At 32.8% G+C, this 21,919-nt stretch overlaps 1 protein-coding gene across 1 annotated transcript; it reads right to left on the bottom strand.

The window, feature by feature from the left end:
* Nucleotides 1-7,346: 7,346 nt before the first annotated feature.
* LOC149895789 (uncharacterized) lies at nt 7,347-21,448 on the bottom strand. Its single transcript, XM_090118577.1, has 10 exons — nt 21,385-21,448; nt 20,859-21,009; nt 14,833-14,957; nt 13,999-14,165; nt 13,388-13,489; nt 9,584-9,679; nt 9,145-9,222; nt 8,629-8,722; nt 7,714-7,821; nt 7,347-7,487 (listed from the first exon to the last, which is right to left on the bottom strand). Exons 2-10 carry the CDS (start codon nt 21,000-21,002, stop codon nt 7,373-7,375), a joined length of 1,029 nt encoding a protein of 342 aa, XP_089974703.1. The 5' UTR covers nt 21,003-21,009; nt 21,385-21,448; the 3' UTR covers nt 7,347-7,372.
* Nucleotides 21,449-21,919: the final 471 nt, after the last annotated feature.

Here is a 21,919-nt window from a genome sequence, read left to right as displayed (position 1 = left end):
GTGAAAGCGGAACAATGGCGGAACAAGACAGACTCACTTTTTGTTTATGATAATATTTGTACGACTAATAACTGTTATGACATTGATACTCAATATCAACGCGATATAAGCTACTTATAAGGGGTGAATTCTTCAAATGCAAACAAATCCTCAGTTTATTAATTTTTATACATCCACATGGTTCCACATGAACTATTTATATGACACATTTGTGACAAAAAATGAATACATGTAGTTATTATCACTTTTTCAATGTATATCAGTCAAAAGTGGTTTTAACGGGAAATGGGTTTTGATTCTAACATATCTACATGATATTTAAGAAAATCTGTTTGTTCTGTTACCATTTCATTAAGTTTGTAATCAGTAAGTATCTAATATTATAATTATAACCATCAAATAAAAATAATACAATGCAAACTACGCATCATTTTTGACCTATTTTAAACTAGGTATAACAAAAACTTCTCAGCCAGTCTCCCGTAATTATCTGACAAATTAAAACTTTATGTACCGTAAAAATGTTAAATTAACACATCCGCAACCGGTTTCCGAACGCACTCGAACCAAAGCGAACAATTTGTAAACATCAACGCATTTACATCAACTGTAGCGTAAAAATCTTAAAAATCATTATTTATGGTGCGCAAATTCGTAAGAATGGTTTTTATAAAACATCATTAATAAAACGTATCCATTATGAAAACATCGATAAATTATCTGACAATTGAATTGGCGCGTTTTTTAATGTCAAATTAGGAGCCGTTTTGACAATTGTCATTGGGTATTGTTCTTTTTTTTAGGTGCGTTCACGCGTTCCTATCTTTTATAATATGAAGGGGTGATGTAATGTTTATATGGGGTTTGGATTTTATTTTTAGTATCTTTTGGATTGCGTGTGGGCTTCATGTTGGCCTTTGGGATTATCGCTTTTTTGATAATCCGAGCAAGAATGCTTAGCTTTTTAGCGTGATTTGATATAGTGTATGCTTGTGAGAAAAATATTTGCGAAGCACCTGTTTTAAGGAATCATTGTAAATACATTTTAGGTTCTTATTTAGATCAGGGTGTAAGGATTGGATTAGTGGTAATTTTAGCATCTCAGTTAAAAATTAGGTCCTCCAAGTGTGCAAAAAAAATAATATTGACCTTTTACTTTATAATCTCCATTCGCGGTAGAAAGAAGCTCTATCATGTCACTGAATTTTATGAAAATACACATTAATGTTTAATAAGAAAATAAAGTAGGTACAATACAATTTTTTTACTAGGTATGTATTCGTCTGTTATCAGACGTAAAACTATGAGCAGGTAATATAATGGTCGGTTATGAATACGAATATATTATATTTTATTCAATTTCATTTATTGGAAGAATTGATTCATCTTCCCTTAATAAGTTAATAGTTACTAATTTACTATACTCATGTAATAAATTCAAAAAACCATTCAAATTATATTTTAATATACAATTATAGGTTCTATCACACATTTCAATACAATATATCTTATAAGATAGGATTTAACTCTACCTTTGTGAACGAACCGACCGCGACATACAGTGCAACTCAAGTGAACACTGAACAACAATACATTGTGACGTCATCAGCTACATGACTACACGGATGTTGTAAACTTTGGATCTGGCATTGTGTAACTCCTAGTCTATGCATATAATAGACTTGTGTGTAGAGACCCTATTTTTAAATAAATAAATACACGTTTACAGAGGCTATTTATTAAGCTATTGCATAGCTTCTATCGTGGGCCTTGAGCGCGGGGACCGAATCGAGAAATTCCGTAACGAAAAAACCTCACGCTCCGCACGGGGACGGGCTCGGAGGTGTGGCTTGAAGGCATGCTATGCAATATCTAGCTTTACCGCGGCAGTCCCCGAGTGCCACACGTCTTTTTTATTTATTAATTAAATTACAGAGGTTATTTAGTTATTTATTTATTTATTAAATTTAATAAATAAACAAACTGTAAATGTTTTTGGGTGGTGGTGATCGCTAACCACGAAATGGACTATGCATGGAGAGTATATGTGCGCAAAGACATAACTCTAGAGTCTAGACGTACCTACTCTCTATTCCAATAGTCTTCATTTATACCAGGTGAAAGGTAAGACGTTAGACGAATTTAGACAGGAGCTTCTACTCATGAAACTGAACAACTTTTGTTCTACAACTTTGCTGAATTCGTAAAAAAAATTGGACTTTGTAAGGAAACTTCCTGTGGAAACTTCGCTAATCAGCTGACCGATTTCCATACAAAGTCCAAATTTTTTTCTACGAATTCAGCAAAGTTGTAGAACAAAAGTTGTTCAGTTTCATGAGAAGAAGCTCCTGTCAAAATGCGTCTGACGTCTTACCAGTCACCCTATATACTTTGTAGTTTTAGTTTTTGTAAATTCAGGCACTATCATATTATAATTTCATGTTTCTTAAATTAAATATATTAAGAAGTAGCCAGTAGGTATAGTATTTACTTTTTAGGTATGGTTAACATTGTTTTTTATACCTTTTTTATTTCACTTTTCTGTTCATGTATCTGTAGAAAGTAAATAATAAATATTATTTTATACCATCTCTCTTTATTTCCTTAACCCTACGAAATATCCTAGATCCTTACTACGATACAGAGATCTATCAAACGCAGCGTACCGCATCAAAATTTCGCACATCAAAAGCCATCAATAGCGATGTACAGACAGACGTGTAGTTTGTAGTGCATGTAAACACACCGCTTGACGGGCACAGGGACGGATTGAAGGCTCTAGATTTATTAACTGGGTAGAGATGAGCAGAATAAATAAAAACACTGAGTTCATAATATATTGAAAATATAAAAAATGTATAATTAAAATTAAAATTTATTTAGAAATCTGAAAGATCACGTGAATGAAGTAAAGTCCAGTGGGTTATGGGACTTATGGGGCAGATGCATACGTCTGTTTTAATGAAAGATTTTCTTCAGAGACAAGTAGGTCAGCCTTCTGTTTCCTGCCAGATGGCATTTTTTATTCTTCACGTAAGCAAGCCTGTAACGACATTTTTGTCTGAAATAATATTATAAGAGCAGTAGTCATTAAGAATGTAATGATGTATGTTTATAACCTAATCTTTCATGCAAAAACAGCAAATGGAATCTGTATGAAAGGCACAGAAATATTACCGGGAAGTATTTTGCAATCTATATATATGTATATAAAAATAAAACCCGTTTTCCTTTGTCACGGCATCACGCGTGAATGAGTGGATCGATTTTGATAATTCTTTTCTTATGGAAAGAAAACATAAACATGTACCACGGGCGAAGCCGGGCCGGACCGCTAGTAATAAATAAAAGTTTGGATCGATGTATGGAATATAAAACCTCTATTTTGTTATTCAACGTTCACATGAACTATGGAAATAGTAGTTAATTTTTTGAGGATGAAAAAGACTTTGTAAAATAGCGCTCGTACAGGTCTTAACGAAGTCATTCTTAGATATAATTTACCAAAATATTTATAAGAAATTGCAAATGCCTTAGGGTTAACTGAATTAAGTGCAGATTAGAAATAAGTAGGTACTATGTTGAATAATAATTTATTATAGTAACTATTATTACTATTAGTTACAAGTAAACTTCAATCTTATTTCTACTAAGATTAAAGTTTATTTGCTCCCAAAAATACGGATGTAGTTCGATGGATTATAAATAAACAATAAAGTATACAACAATTTTTGTTTCATTTCAATTTCTTCCTGACAAATCTTTCCCTGTATTCAAATTATTAACAAAGTATACTTAACTTTTCATTCTCCTCAAAATATTGTTTTTATAACACATAACTGTCAACAATTAACATAATAATAATTATTATGGCTCTATACTTATTTTAAAATATTTTATACATACAAATCCGGCCCTGTCCCGCCTCTTAAAACCCTGTATAATGTTACTGTAGCAATTTGTGATCATTCGATACAATGTAAGCTATACATTTTCTATCATCTACCCTTTGGTTCAGTGGTTAGGTATAGTAGGCAGGTCCAGGGTTCGGTAATAGAGATTAATTAACAAGAAATCTATATAAAAATGCAAATTCGATTGCTCTGGCGAGTCACGGGTTAGTCTGAGTTGGTCAGGCGTCCGCCCCGGATTGGCGTGGATGCGGGTTCGAGTCCCGCTGAGTGATCGAATTTTTTCTATTCTTTATAAATTTATATTTATAAAGCAGAAGAGTGAAGAGTATGTTTGTTTGTTCGCTGATCTCGGGAAATGTATTATTTTTTTGTGTTTGATAGTCCATTCAACGAGAAATGTTATAGGCTATTTAACAGCACACTACGATCAATAGATGCTGCAAAAATGTTGCAAAATTAATAAAAAATATTTTAAAAATATATTAGATAATTTATTTATTACGTGTGTAATGATAAGTAAATAAATAAATTAAGATGCATATTTCATTCTCGGTTTAAAAAAATAAAGTGTAGATATTATCTATTTAAAAATCTAGTACCTACGATTAATAAAAAAATGCAAAATAAATCATTTCATTTCATAATCAATTAATGTATTAGATACGTAATAAATTGCAAAATAATATTTGAAGTTGGTCTATTTATTAGTTTTTATATTATTTTTATGTCGGGTCAATCCAGATTCTAAACGAATCCGGGGCTAACGGCTAGTCGACCCTAAAATTGAATTAGTATCAATTTCATCTAATCTATCAGAAACGAGAAACTAAGTGGTGACTTAATGTTTGCTTACTTTTACTTATATTTACTTACATTACTACAAATAAATTGACATTGGGCTATTATTGTACAAACAGCGGTCAGCGGTTTTGAGGGTTTGGCGAGACAGATTTATTAATAAATGGCAATACCAAAACAATTATTAATACAATATACCTAAACAAATATAAACAATATCAAAACAATTATTAATATAAAAACTGATTGTATTGTATGTAATCTGTTAATGCATGAATAAATATATGAAATGTCTATTGTATTAAAAAAATACCTTGTTCGTAAAGATATGTTCGAAAAAACTAGCAGTTCACAAAAATAGGTAAGTAACTATATGTTTGCTACTTGATTCACAATAATCTCAAAAACGATTTAACTGATTTTTATAATTATTGTAAGTATAAGTATTTCCAATTTAAAATCTAAGTTATAATAACCTTTTATAACAACAATACAATAAAAAAACGAGTGTGTTATCTTAAAAAATGCATTAAAGATACCCGGAAAAGGAAAGATTAAAGAAATAAGATAACCAAGTATGCGAGTGACAGGCGAACAAAGCAAATAACTTCACCCCTTATATTTAAATGTCTTACCTATTAAACTCGATAGAATTTGCTCGGTTTCAGGATTCTATTTAGAATATACTTTTAAACTACGGGATGTATTTAATAATAAACAATGTATTTTTTTGTTTTATTGATGATAGATCAAATAAAATTATTTTTTGATTTCACATTATATATTATTATGTTGGATTAATGATATTTAGCGACAAATTAACGTGTATGTTTTCACTTTTCATACACAATAGAGCTTATCTAATTTATTTCCTTATTTTTCTGTGTGAAGCTTTTAAAAAATACAAAACTATAATCGATTTATCTATTAACAACATTGATCAGTCTGTTTGAAAATCAATTGAATGCAACTAACATGAAAATATATTTAACGTAATGTTACTGAAATATTCTATCTAAGTATATAAATATTTCCCATTTCCTAACTTATTACTTTGCTAAATAGCCTCGTCCATAACAATCTAATTAACAAAATACCTATATAAAAATAATTGTAACAATTACCATAAATTTTCATTCCTTTTAAAATTTTTCAAACATAAGTTACGAATTCTACATCCATAACGACAATTATTAACCTAACCTAACCTAACTTTAAACAATTGTTTCTTAAAAATCGATGTAATCTAAAAACATAACTAAATAGTAAATACACTTATTCGAAGTTAGTTAACCCGTCGCGGGCAGGCTTGCCCGGGGCGCTGTCAATCAATGCCCGGTAATTGTTCGTAGCTATATAATTTAATTATCTGAAATTGTACTGTTGGTATTTTTAGAAGTTGTTAATGAATCTGTTGTAAATGGATTTGTACTACATACTGTTGTACATAATGTTAAATGTTTGTAGTTAGGTATGAGAGAAAATGTTGTATGTGATTTTATGACTCAATGAATTAACTGTGTAGGTATGTTAGATAACTTTTATTATGAAACTAGCTATGCCCCGCGGTTATACCCGCAGTACTCCGCTCCTGTTGGTCTTAGCGTGATGGTATGTAGCCTAAAGCCTTCTTCAATAAATAGGTTATCACCGAATTAATTTTTCAAATCGGATCAGTAGTTCCTGAGACTAGCGTGTTCAAACAAACAAACACTTCAGCTTTTTAATATTTAATATCTAAGTATAGATAAGTACATAAATGAAATGATTGGTGTGTTTTATTCAAATAAAATTTTCAGGAAGATTAGCTCTTTCAAATTAAAAAAAAAACATACAAACTCTTTACTTTTATATTGTATTATCTAATATAATTTACCTTAAGAATTTTTTACTATATTTTTAACTAGCTGCGCTCCGCGGTTTCACCCGCGTGGCTCCGCTCCTGTTGGTTTTAGCGTGATGATATATAACCTTCCTCGATGAATGGGCTATCTAACACCGAAAGAATTATTCAAATCGGACGTAGTTCCTGAGATTAGCGCGTTCAAACAAACAAACATACAAACAAACAAACTCTATAATATTTTAGCTTTATAATATTAGTATAGATAAAAACCACAGACTAATAATAATATACTACGTATACAAAATAATAAAACTAATAATACAAGTTTTACTGCTTTTTAATTTTTTGGAAAGATGAGCGCCATCTAGTGTGGAATTGCTATTAATTTTTTTAAATACAGCGCCATCTAGTGAGGAATAGCCATTGAATTATTTTATTGATTACAGCGCCATCTAGAAATTTTCTTTATAACTTTTATATACTATAGCGCTATCTATTGTCGAGAAGTATATACTCTTTATTTATACTTCTCGACAATAGATGGCGCTATAGTATAATTAGTTGTATTACTTATACTATAGCGCCATCTATTGTCGAGAAGTATAATTAATTGTATTACTTTAGTTTCATGTAAAGAAAAATAGATGGCGCTGAAATAAAAATAGAATTTTTTGGCTATATTTATTTGTGTATAATTTTTAGTGATTTATAATAAGTAATAAGTAATCATACACATATATTCACAATTTTTTTTCTATAACTAACCATTGGGTTGTAAATAAAAAACATTGTACATTTTAAAATACTTTATTATTTATTCGATTTTAAATATCGCCTTCGAAATTGATCCTGCCTTCAACGCTACCAACGCATCTTTGTACTCTGACAAAGCGAATGTCTTCACTCCAAGTTTTTCATAATTCAGATATCTGAAAAAAAGAAAAGTGTTTACACAAGACGTTACTAAATTGAGAAGTATTTTTAGTCATTTTCAGTGACAATATAAACATAGTATTTGGCGGGAAATTAAATTTTTTTTCGATAGATTTCAAGTAGCCTCTAGTTTAATGCACCTTTGATTTTTTTTAACAAATCAGAATAAAGAAATAAATTTTGTTTCAGCTGAACTTATTTTTATTAATTTAAATTACTCACCTGTCTCCCATAGCACTAAGAAGGCCGATGGCCTTTGGAAAACTGAAGGGGTTGATTTTAACACCAATTATTGTCAGTTCCTTGTCGTAAATAATATATGGGTTTATTCTGAAAAAATAAATAAGAAAATTAAGTGTAGGTAAGTAATTACAATTAGTCAAATAAATCACATAATGTAGGTAATTTACTGTAATTAGGTAGGTATATATACATAAAATTTTTAATATTTTTTAGTAATTTTTGCGGTTCCGGTTTGGTTGAAATTAGTCTGAAGAAGAAAAAAATAAAAAATGTGTGCGTGTACTAGCGTAAGAAGTGAAACTTCTTTAAGACCTTATTTTAAGAAAAATAATTTACTGCATAATTTATGCAACTTTACAGAAATACGTCGGTCGAATCACGCGTGATAGGGATAAGAAAAAGATGGCGCGGACCGGAAAAATGCCACGCGTAACGAAAAAATGTTACACTAAATTTTTTTCCAACCCCGATAAAGAAGTTTCACTTCTAAAATGCCAAAGTTATTTTACTGATTGTAATCGATTCAGTTCTAAAACAAACAGAAATTCTCCTCATACAATTCATGTATTTACACATTTTTTACATTCCATTGTTATATAGAATTATATATTAATATATTATGAGAAATAAGAATATACAATATTATTCTTTTGTAGTGTTTTAGCTAATTATACAGAGTGTAATCGTTAAGTGTACAGGCGATTATTCCGTAACTATTGCAGATATCAAAAAACTTTAAACTGATATCGAAAGCCTTTTACCTAATGAGTAAAATGACAATAATAACTTTTTAAAAATAAAACGGGAAATATCTTTACTTCTCTTTAATTAATTTTAAATGTTTCCACAGTTTCAATATCGTAAAACTAGATGGCGCTGTAACAAAATACTCACGAAGCTTGATGGTTCGGCGGGCAGCAACCGAACACAACGTATTTCCCGCCGTGACGGAGATAATGGAAGCTTATTTCCATCACTTTACCGACGCCTACGAATAAAATGTTTCATTATTAATAAATAATTGTACTAAGTACAATATTTTTCTGTAAATGTTACTTGTACTACAGTACAGTACTTATACTCCACTTGTTCAACAGTGAGATATACCTTTGTTCTTTGATTATTTAGAGTAAATAATATATTATAATGAATTTGGTTGTATTTATTAATACATGGTCAAGTAACCTTATTATCACAATCATGAATCTAATATCTCGACACTAGTACAGTGTGCAAAAAAGAACTTGATTATTCAATAATTAAACACAAATTAAAGCATGTTTTAGAATTTAAAAAAATCGGGGAAATGCGAAATTGTCTTATCCCTCATAGAAAGCCTGTGTTATAAGATAGGAATAAAAAATCGGTGAATTATATAAAAAAATGTAGTAATATCCTGTTTAACTATACCTGTGCAATCAATAATGATGTCATATAATTGTTTTTCCACCGCCAAAACGTCCGGTGTAACCAGCCTGTAACCGGTTTCTAAAATTTCATTAAAAAAATATACATACTTAAAAAAATATTATAATATCCTTAAAATGAATTATTGAAAAATATCCAAATTTTAAAAAACTTTGGTTTACGTTTTCAATAGGTGAAAATTAAAAAAAAAGTCAGGTAACTCCGAAAATACGAAAAATCGCATAACATACGTGGGGGTGATTCGGATAGCCCTTAAGGTCCTCTACCTCCTGGCTTCGTATATTCATACTTCTTGGGACACCCTGTATTTGTTTCGTGTTTAAAAAGCAAGGTTTTTTTGAATAGGTACACCGAATTTCTCTATATTTTGTGTAGGTATAAAATATAAATACTATATAGTTTTTTCCTTGTTTTTTCTTACCAAGTTTCTTTACAATTTCAAGTCTGGTTTTGTTCATTTCTGAGACAGTAACATCCCGATGTCCTTGTAAGTGTAATGTTGTTATCCATAAGTTACCTGTAATAACAAAATACGTTTCATATTTTATTAAAATCTTATTTCAATACATCAAAAAAAAATCGCCTAGGATGCTTTTCCACCAATAATGTGCGAGGATATGTGTTTGTAAAGAACCAATCATATCGCTTCATTTAGTTTGAAGTGTTTAGCGCTTGAATTTATCTATCTATACTATCTATACTAATATTATAAAGAGCAAAAGTTTGTAATTATGTAAGTATGTATGTATGTATGTATGTATGGTTTTCACGCATAAACTACTGGACCGATTTCAAAAATTCTTTCACCATTAGAAAGCTGCATCTTCACTGAGCAACATAGGCTATATTGCATTTTCAAAAAAAATAGAGATCCTTACCAAAAATGCAATAATGTAACCCAAGGTGTAAAAAATTCCTTAATAAAAATGCTGTCATCGCGTGCGCTGCGGAATCTATTGAAGATAGAACAAAAAAATGTTCTACGGCATTATAGAATAGATCAATATCTACAAGAAAGTCCGCGATACCATATGTCCATCTTCAGTAGTTATGTTACTACAACAACTTTTTTACGTTTTCAAAGTAAATAGAAGTGCCGTCAGTAATCAAACCATGTTATCCATACACATATATTAATCCTTATCCTTTAAATGATGTTTTATTATAGACTGTTTCAATACCAGAAAAATACTTTTTAAATTTAAAAAATAGGATATTCCATTCAAAAGATATAACAAATTTTTAAAAGTGTCAATGTACAGAAATTAGTAGGTATACTGTTTAATACAATGAGCAGGCGTAGTGCGGGACGGGGTGGCGTCTTTCCAAACTATACAAGGCCAGTACGCAACGGTGTGAAACTAATCACGTATAGTTTGGAAATAACTTTTTTACAAAGTTCTTCCAATCTATACAACAGCAGTACGCAAATACTCGCGTATACTTTGTAGCGAAGTAAGTAAGAATAGCGCCTATTTTTGTGTAGTTAAAAAAAAACACGAACCCATATGTAAAAATAAATAGGTAACAGATATAACTGTTACCTATTTATTTTTCTAAGCTTACCTAATAATATTTTTATTCCATATTTAACTGAATCAATCAAGAAGAATAAAAGTATATAGATATAGCTGTACAAGTCTTTGATTGCCTACCTATATAACATTTATTATTTCGCTCAAGCGTAAGTGGTGTAGTAGGTATATTTTGTTATATTTTGCGTACTGATCGTGTATAGTTTGGAACGAAGAAGCAAGCATCCGCGTTACAAAGTATACACGATCAGTACGCAAAATTCGTGTATATATTGTAATAACAAACTTAAAAACAGCATTACAAAGTATACACGAGCAGTTTCCTATGGTTGCGTTCTGGCTATGTATAGTTTGGAAATACGCGACGGGGTGAAGGTGATTTTCATGTGATTAAAAATTAAACCTTTAGTCCGACCTATAGTAGACTTTTCACTGTCACGATATCGCTATCTATGCGGGTGAAACCGCAGGGCATTGCTAGTTGAAAATAAAATAATTGATAATCAAAATCACAAACATATCTTAGATGCATATTATAACCTAATAAAACCGTAGGAAAGTCAAAACTGTACATTGAATATTATTTTTTAAGAATTCTTGAATGATTCTTGAAGATGTAGTTTTCATAATTTTTGTCTGTTTGTCTGTATGTATGTCCGGGCTAATCTCTAAAGTCATGTATTTACATCAAATTCGGTACAGAGATAGCTTGACATCTGAGGAAAGGCATAGACAGGTTTTATCCCGGAAATCCCACGGGAACGGGAACTATGCGGGTTTTTCTTTGACTACGCGGGTGTAAAGCAGCTAGCGTTGGCGGAAAGCTAGTACAATAATATGAATTTCTATTTTAAAAGATATTAAGTTGCCTGTTAGGATTATTCTAGAGTTTAGACTTAGATAATCCAAAAGGAAATGAAATTTGATCCACATCGGTTGAGTGATGAGTTATTATTACGAAAAATAGGTACACTATGTTCATAACATCCGTATTGACATTAGTATCTACTTTATGTTATAAACTAGCGGTCCGCCCCGGCTTCGCCCGTGGTACATATTTTGCAATAAAAAGTAGCCTGTGTCCTTTCTCGGGTATCATATCATCCATACCAAATATCCATACCAAATTTCATGTAAATTGGTTCAGTAGTTTAGGTGTGATTGAGTAACAGACAGACAGAGTTACTTTCGCATTTATAATTTTATAAGTATTGCGAAAGTAACTCTGTCTGTCTGAGATATTATGATACCCGAGAAAGGACATAGGCTACTTTTTATCCCGGGAAAATGACGCAATCCCGGAAATCCCACGGGAACGGGAACTATGCGGGTTTTTCTTTGACTGCGCGGGCGAAGCCGCGGGCGGAAACCTAGTAATTTATATGTATCAAAACCGATTCATAACCGATTTTTACTTCGAGTTTGAGATTCTTGTCTGAGAAAACAGAATTCTAATAGCTAAAATAGGGCTTGAATAGTATGGTGAGTTGAAAAATAATGTAGCGCAATGTAGGTACATGAACGAAGTCGCGAATAAAACATAATATTTACAAACTAAAATATACATTGTTATGGAAACATTGTAAACTTAACAGATAAATTCAATTGTTAATGAAACTAGATAAACTGTACTATCTGAGTATTACTGTAACCTTGCGGTTTGTATATGATAAATATTATTTGTATTATGCTAACGTATTATATTTTAATAATCTTATCAACTTGGTAAATACAATTTTTGGTGTTAATTTCAGATACATAATGTTAGCTGCTATTAAGAGGAGGCTCCCAGTATAAATGCAAAAGTTTTTGAGGATGTTTGTTACTCTTTCACGCAAATATTACTGAACCGATTACAAGGTATGTAGATTGTAGGTAGCTGAAGACCCAGAATAAGACATAGGCCATTTTTTCACACTTAAACTCAAACTCAACTATAATTTCCTCGAGAACGGCCACTCTTTCTATAAATCGCTTCGTTTAAAAATCAAGGCATACATAGAAACTGACAGACAACAGTGACTTTGTTTTTTATTATGTAGTATGTAGTGATGCTTTTTACAAAATGAATATGTATATATGAGTGTGTCGTACCGCTGGGCTACACGTCGAGTGTATACTGTACTAGGGGTCCGCCCCGGCTTCGCCCGTGGTACATATTTCGCAATAAAAGGTAGCCTATGTCCTTTCTCGGGTATCAAAATATCTCCATAGCAAATTTCATGCAAATTGGTCCAGTAGTTTAGGCGTGATTGAGTAACAGACAGACAGACAGACAGAGTTACTTTCGCATTTATAATATTAGTATGGATGTTCCATCGCGATACGGGCAGTATGAGTGGCACGAGTTAGAATGAGTTGGTTGAAACTCGACCGCTAACTTCGGTCGAAGTGTTGCGTTGGTAATCGATTCGAGAATAAAATTAACTATACTACTTGTAAACAAATACTTAACTACTTTTCTAGCCAAACAAAAAGTAAATACTCAAAAATTTGTTACATTTATATATCTAGTTGTTGACTTTATAGTGAGTTTTACTTTATTCATGTCGCAAAATAGTGAGAAACTACTTTTTACTGCGTTGAAACATCACATTCATGGGAATTTCTTTTTTCACGCGAGTGAAGCCGAGTATAACAGCTAGTAGTACGTTACTAACTACAGTACGTAAAAAATAGTAGCTACTTACCAATAATTCCAGCCCCAACAATAAGTATTTTAGAGCCAACTGGTATTGGAGAGGCTCTATCGTAGCCATGAGCTACACAGGAATACGGCTCACAGAGACCAGCTATAACAAAATAATTTATTTACTATTTTTTGTTTATAAAAGAAGTGATGATAGGAGATAAAAAGGTGGAGCTTACAATAAATGTTCTTTTAACCGACTTACATACGATTTGTTTGATTTTTGATCGAGATTTTATTGCGTCATTCAAAATATATTCCTAAAATAAAAAAAGACGTGTGGCACTCGGGGATTGCCGTGGTAAAGCATGCCTTCAAGCCACACCTCCGTGCCCGTCGGAATGGGGAGCGTGAGGTTTTTCCGTTACAGAATTTCTCAATTCGGTCCCCGCGCTCAAGGCCCGCGATAGAAGCTATGCAATAGCTTAAAATCTTAATCTTTCCAATTATTATTAGTTAATTATTATTAGGCTGTCGCCTGTCATGCTGAAAATATTATTGCTCTGCAACATACACCTTTGCTAAACTGCAACATTTTGTTCCTTACTAAACAAATGTAGGTAGCTATTATTTATTATTCTGTGACCTTGGTGAATTGTATGTAGTACTTACCCTGCTCAGTAGTAATCCCATCAGGCAGTGCATACACCTGTTCTTGAGGACATTTCACATACTGTGCCCAACCACCATCTCTGAAGATACCAATCGTACTGTTGATTCCAGCTGTGAGACAGTATTGGTAGTTACCGTTACGGCAGAAGGTGCAGAGGTTGCAGGCGCTGAAAGAAATCTTTGTTTTCTTACTAGTCTTTATAATGTTAAAATATGTTTGTTTGTCTTTCACGTATAACGGAACGAGTATATGGTACAAGTAAAAATCATTTTTGTGGTTTAAAACGTCGTATTAATAAAAAAATATAAATATACCAGCTGCCCCGACAGACGTCTCAGTTACTAATATGATCGGTCAAACCAACGGGTCAAACGCATAAAAATAATAATCTTATATATAAAAATGAATCACAAAATGTGTTGGTAAGCGCATAACTCGAGAACGGCTGAACCGATTTCGATAATTCTTTTTTATTATATTCCTTGAAGTCCGAGGATGGTTCTTATGTAGAGGAAACGTAAACATGTACCACGGGCGAAGCCGGGGCGGACCGCTAGTTTGTAATAAAATAATTTTGTGACTATAAACTGAGATATTGTAACCTATCCTATTTTTCATGTTAGATCAAACTGCACCCAGGGTGCAAATCAAATTTAAAATCAGTTCAGTAATTTTGGAGTCTATCGCGGACCAATAAAGTGACACGTATTTTGACATTCTATTAAAAAAAGCAAACATCAAAATTAGTTTTAAAGATTCAAGCATACATAGACAGTCGACAGAGAAAGCAACTTTATTTTATACTAAGTATGTAGTTATAATACATTTCTTACCAGTTAGGATCAACAACAACTTTCTGTCCAACTTTGAAGGCGGATTTCTTGCCAACCTCAGTTATGGTACCACTGAACTCATGTCCAAGTGGTAAAGGCTTTTCTTTTGATGCCGGAAACTCTCCCTATGACAAACAATAATAATCTAATCAACTTTAGAATCAGCATGTTTGTTAATAAAAATATTATCAAACACAAAACAATTGTTATATTCCTTTGAACTGTATAAAAAGGACTTGTATGAGTTATCTAGAATGGTCTATAACACTATAATACAAAATACTAAGAACTAGCGGTCCGCCCCGGCTTCGCCCGTGGTACATATTTCGCAATAAAAGGTAGCCTATGTTCTTTCTCAGGGTCTAAAGATTATCTGTGCTAAATTTCAACAAAATCGGTCCAGTAGTTTATGCGTGAAAACCATACATACATACAAACTATTCCTCTTTATAATATTATTAGTATATGTATTAGTATTATTAGTATAGATTACAAGCCAACTTGTTTTTAAAATGAGGGTACGTTGAATCAAATGTTCTTTAATAGATGTCATATTGACGTTGACAACACAATCGTTGCTGTCCTGAGTATAGTGCCACAAACTTATCTGACCCGGTGACAGGTGTCACTGATGTCGCTTTCTTTTATATAAACAAAATATTTCGTATGAAAAGTCTGTGAAAATGTGACATTTCAAAATGGCGGCACGTAGTTCCAGTTTTTGCCACCGGGTCAGATAAGTTTGTTGCACTGTATAATACCTATATATTCTGCGGTGCTGTCTATTATGTATATAATTTCGCTGATAATCCATAGGTACTAATATTATAAATGCGAAAGTAACTCTGTCTGTCTGTCTGTTACTCAATCACGCCTTAACTACTGAACCAATTTGCGTGAAATTTGGTATTATGGAGATACATATTATGAAACCCGAGAAAGGCCATAGGCTACCTTTTATTGCGAAATATGTATCTCGGGCGAAGCCGGGGTGGACCGCTAGTAATTTATATGTTGTCATTGCGATATGATGTGTTGTTTTTTCTGATTGTTGTAGAAATCATCTGCGCTTGATTTGAAACTGTTGGAGCTAATTTTAACTTTTTGTACGTGAAGAAACCCATTAACTACAGGACATTGGCAAAATTGTGGCAACGCAGTACTGCCATAAATTCTTAAATAAATTCAAATATTGAATTGAATACATCGTTTCACTTCAAACACTACACACTTCAAAATCAATTAAGCGATATGATTGGTTATTTACACACACATAATATTACATTTACATTCACATTCCTCGCTACACATCCTCGCACATTATTGGTGGAAAAGCGTCGCGTATGAACTAATTTTGCTGATGATTGAATTTAATATTTTTATATCAAAACTAAAACGCGTCACACACGGTGAAGATGTCAAAGACAAATGACCCGAAATTTTCTGTGTTTCGGGTCATTTGTAACAGGATGGCGGTTCTACAGGGGTCTTAGTACGCAATGACAAAAAGAAAAATGATGGTCAGAACGCTGATACTGGATACCTTAAGATACTGTAATATTTTATATAAGAGAATCTTAACATAAAATATTATAGTATCTTCATCGTGTGTGATGCGCTTTAGAGCTAGCGCGCAAGAGCAATTTTGTCTCCGCAACTATTTTGTCTCTCCCATCAACTCTATAGGGAGTTGCGTGTGTCCCTTCGTCCAGCATACTCACCATGGAATCCTGATATTTCATGAATGTCAAAAAACTGTTCTGAAATAGTGCTAAATAGTGCCCAAAGGAAAAAAATAGTGCTCTTGTACTTGCGAAGTTATAGCCATAGTTCGATGAGTATGCTGGACGAAGGTTTCGCCCAGCATACTCACCTCCGTCCGGAGAATCTGTATACGCTTCAAACATAATTCATACTTCAAAAAATAGTTCCCAAATAGTGCCAAACGGTGCCCAAAAAGAAAAAACAGTGCTCGAATAACTTCGGAGTTACAGGCTTCGTTCAGTGAGTATGCTGGGCGTAGGTTCTACGCCCAGCATACTCACCTCAGTGCGCGAATATCGAACGAGCTATAGGAACAATTTACGTCTCAAAAAATTGTGCTTGAAATAGTGCCCAATATCAGTCCAATTTTTGCTTGACTTTTGACCTAGAAAACCATTAAATTTGATTGTATACTTCTACATACATTACATTGAGTACAGTCGAATACAATATTATTAACTTTCTTTCTAACAATTTTTGTCTTGTGTAAATTATTTGTTTTGTTATATTGTCTATGTAAGGGAGTATTTACTTTAGAATCGCAATATTATTAATTACACATTATTTTAATAATACTTTATAATAATATGATTAAGCCTTCGCGCGTCGCATGGGACCCCGGTAGCTAGGAACAATGATTTTATATATTTGTCTAGATCACGGCGCTTGAAGGATTAAGATATCAAATGAAGTAAATCATGCATGAAAAATAAAGTTGCTGTTATTAATGCTTACATTACAACTGACAAAATTATTCAAAATAATCATTTTCCGGATCAAGGACGGTACCACAACGTTTACGGAATTGACCTGTATTCCTCATGTGATAAAGTTCAATATAGTGTGGCAGTAATGGATGCACGTACGGTCAATAGGTATGGGGCTTACGACGCGCGGCGCAATAACATGAAGTCGACGCTAAACATTTTTTTATATGTATATTATATACAATATTAAAACTACAATTTTTTCTATTTACATTGATTATATTATGAATGTTAACAAAAGCTGTGAACTAGTTAACTAGAATTCTGATTACTTTGGCCCTTTAAATAGTAATAAATAACGTAAGTAATTAAAAATGTTTTTATTGCTAAACCTTTCATTGATGAAACTATTGGAAAGAGTTTTAAAAATTTGTATAACTATGTCACAGTACTAGTTTTGACTGGTTATAAGTTTTGCCTGCAACATATATACAAAAAGAAACTGTATAATTTCCTTTTTACGATTTTTCAAGATATTAATTTTATTGGCTGCAAATGACTGTTTTTATTCAGACAAACACACAATGCAATGAAGTAATAGACTTCATTTACGCTTAAAGTTTCATTCATTTATTATTATTTATAAAATATATAATAATGCATTTAATCGAAAGTTTTTGACATATGAGAAAATACCATAATTATTTCCAATAACATGAAGTCTACAATTAGAAAGTTTAATATTTTTGTCCAAAAACATGTGTCGACGACTGTACCCCATTTTACGTTAGTATGTAGAAGTTTACATTAAAATTTAATGGTTTTCTAAGTCAAAAGTCAAGCAAAAATTGGACTGATATTGGGCACTATTTCAAGCACAATTTTTTGAGACGTAAATTGTTCCTATAGCTCGTTCGATATTCGCGCACTGAGGTGAGTATGCTGGGCGTAGAACCTACGCCCAGCATACTCACTGAACGAAGCCTGTAACTCCGAAGTTATTCGAGCACTGTTTTTTCTTTTTGGGCACCGTTTGGCACTATTTGGGAACTATTTTTTGAAGTATGAATTATGTTTGAAGCGTATACAGATTCTCCGGACGGAGGTGAGTATGCTGGGCGAAACCTTCGTCCAGCATACTCATCGAACTATGGCTATAACTTCGCAAGTACAAGAGCACTATTTTTTTCCTTTGGGCACTATTTAGCACTATTTCAGAACAGTTTTTTGACATTCATGAAATATCAGGATTCCATGGTGAGTTGTGGTGAGTATGCTGGACGAAGGGACACAGTTGCGTCGCTACGTGCGCGCACTTTCTTACTAGAGCAGGCTCCAAGGAGATGTTCGTTTGCATAAATCGCGGACCTAAATCTGACTTCTGATATATATTGTATAGATCCCAGACATCCTATAGACAGATGTTGCCAACCAGTTTTGTGGTCCCCTTCCCCGCACCCCGGTAATTAAATATGGCATACAAAGAAAAAAATAAACATTTCCAAAACATGCCGCGTGGGGTATCAAATGAAAGAGCTTATTGAGTAGATCACGAATATATAGCATACTATAACATTTCTTACACTTTCTCTAAGATTTTTTAGAAAATTTACGAAAATGGTCCATTTTTGAGTTAACTTTAAACCACTATAGATTGAAAACTCATGAATATATTTTTTAAATTATTATTTTAAATAATTAACAATAGTCCATTGTTTACGATTCAATAGTTCGTACAGTGAAATAGTTGCATGGGGGAGTGGGGGGAGCATCCAAAGATGGCGAGTATATTTTCAAGTTTATGCCAAATCTAATCACACAGAGGCTGATTCAAGAATTTTCTGCCATATTTTTCATTCAGTCAAACACAAAGACAGTGCAGAGATAATTATTCTAAGCCCTGACACCGATATTTTTGTATTAGGCCTTTATTTCTGGCATAAACTTGAAAATATACTCGCCATCTTTGAATGCTCCCCCCACTCCCCCATGCAACTATTTCACTGTACGAACTATTGAATCGTAAACAATGGACTATTGTTAATTATTTAAAATAATAATTTAAAAAATATATTCATGAGTTTTCAATCTATAGTGGTTTAAAGTTAACTCAAAAATGGACCATTTTCGTAAATTTTCTAAAAAATCTTAGAGAAAGTGTAAGAAATGTTATAGTATGCTATATATTCGTGATCTACTCAATAAGCTCTTTCATTTGATACCCCACACGGCATGTTTTGGAAATGTTTATTTTTTTCTTTCTATGCCATATTTAATTACCGGGGTGCGGGGAAGGGGACCACAAAACTGGTTGGCAACATCTGTCTATAGGATGTCTGGGATCTATACAATATATATCAGAAGTCAGATTTAGGTCCGCGATTTATGCAAACGAACATCTCCTTGGAGCCCGGTCTATACTAGCCCATAGAGTTGATGGGAGAGACAAAATAGTTGCGGAGACAAAAGTTGCTCTTGCGCGCTAGCTCTAACTAACTACCACAATAAAAACCTCGAACAAAAGCTGTTATTTCCCACTAGCTGTGCTCTACGGTTTCACCCGGTGCTCCGCTCCTCTGGTCTTAGCGAGACGATATAGAGCCTATAGCCTTCCTCGATAATTGGGCTCTCTAACACCGAAATAATTTTTCAAATCGGACCAGTAGTTCCCAAGATCAGCGTGTTCAAACAAACAAACAAAATCTTCAATTTTATAATATTACTAGCTTACCCTAAGCCTCGGGCTTAAAATGCTATCTAATCTTATGTAGGCATCATAAATAGGAGATTATTGATTACTCTAATAAATGTAAATTATCTTTTTACCACACGTAGGCGATAATTAAAATTATTATAAAGCGTTAGTCTTAAAACTTTTAATACATAATTAATGACAATAAAGCGTTTTGTTTATGCCATTAATTTGGACTAATTAAGTATTATTTTTGTGATCTTGTGTTATCTATGGTCAAAGTTCATATCATGATATGCTATACCTAACTATTATAAAGACGAAAGATGTGTTTGTTATTTGTGTGTTACGAATAAACTTTAATGCTATTAAAAATACCTATTATTTTATTCAGCATTCGATTTTAAAAATAATTTAATTTTGGTTTCATTTATTTCCACGTCAACCCAGTGGTAGGGACAAGCGACTTTCTACACTAATATTACAAAGCTGAGGAGTTTGTTTATTTGTTTGAACGCGCTAATATCAGCAACTACTGGTCCGATTTGAACAATTATTTCGGTGTTAGATAGCCCTTTTATCGAGGAAAGCGAAGACTATAATATATCATCACGCAAAGACTAATAGAAGCGGAGCCACAAGGGTGAAACCGCGGGGCGCAGCTAGTATGACGTAACTAGCCGCTCGACCAGGCGTAAACAAAAACAGCTGAAAAACACTCGAAACAGCTGATTGGGTTGTTTTATTCGAATAAATGTTTGCCAAAAAATAGAACGTCTGGATGTACTTACATATATTTTTTCGGGACCGCGAAAAACTGCATCCTGAAAAGTATGGTGACAATTGACAATTAAAAAAAATACCTGAATTATATGTAGATCTGTACCACACACTCCTGAATATTCGACCTTCACTATAATATCTGTGTCCTTTTCTATCTTAGGCATGGGATAGTTCTCGTCATATTTAAGGGTTAGACTTTTACCATCGAACACTACGGCTTTCATTTTGGAGCTGAAAAGATTTTTTTTTATTGCAAAATAACTTAAAGTAAATTATCGTCAGAATAAGTAACATCCATACATCCTCTCAAATTTAATAACTAGCTTTACCCCGCGGTTTCATCCGCGCACAAAACTGCCGGTAAAATCTTTTATCCCCGCTTTATATGTTTTAATATATTCTTTAAATGAAAAAAACTTTAAATGAAGAAAACAAATGCCCATAATATTATAATGTCCCGAAAACGGAAAGGATTAAATATAATTTTTTTTAATAGATAGAGTGATTCAAGAGGAAGGTTTTAGTACATATATAATTTATTAGGTTTTAGACAAAGCGGGCGAAGCCGCGGGCGGTAAGCTAGTTAAAAATAAACAAGTTACTTACAAGACTATAACGTCCGATTGTTATCACAGCACAGTTTAATCTAAATAACTTCTTGCTGACTCTATAATACGTTTTATTGCATAATCTCGAGTTTAGTGTGACTATAATGTTAGTAAAATATAGTTTTTACAATTAAACTAGCGGTCCGCCCCGGCTTCGCCCGTGGTACATATGAAAAATAGATGTTGGCCGATTCTCAGACTTACCCGAATGCACAGAAAATTTCATGAGAATCGGTCCACCCGTTTCGGAGGAGTATGCAGACTAACATTGTGACACGAGAATTTTATATTTTTACAATTAAATTAAATATCATAGAAATTATAGTAAATAATTTTAAAACGCTTGTCATATACATACGTCGATAATACTCGCGCGGTTTCACCCAAAGACAAATCCGCAGGTAATAGCAAGTATGTATTTCTATAGCTTATGTATTATAGTGGTACACAAGCTAGTAGCTACATCACTGCTAAGTATCATCAAAATGGGTTAAGTGGTTTTAGCGTGAGAGAGAAACAGCCATCCAAACAGA

Source organism: Colias eurytheme, chromosome 30, assembly GCF_061535395.1.
Source record: "Colias eurytheme isolate Ceu_HAF_F1 chromosome 30, ilColEury1 Martin Lab GWU primary, whole genome shotgun sequence".
Lineage (NCBI taxonomy): Eukaryota > Metazoa > Arthropoda > Insecta > Lepidoptera > Pieridae > Colias > Colias eurytheme.
Note: the sequence above shows the minus strand (reverse complement) of the source record. Positions and strands in the feature narration are given on the sequence as shown.

Excerpts from the sequence above, each read along its gene's own strand:
- LOC149895789 (XM_090118577.1), bottom strand. The coding sequence starts at position 21,002 with ATGAAAGCCGTAGTGTTCGATGGTAAAAGTCTAACCCTTAAATATGAC. Across the intron at positions 9,680-13,387 it reads TGTTGGGGCTGGAATTATTG|GTAACTTATGGATAACAACA; the intron begins GTAAGTAGCTAC and ends TTGTTATTACAG. Across the intron at positions 8,723-9,144 it reads CATCATTATTGATTGCACAG|GCGTCGGTAAAGTGATGGAA; the intron begins GTATAGTTAAAC and ends TTTTATTCGTAG.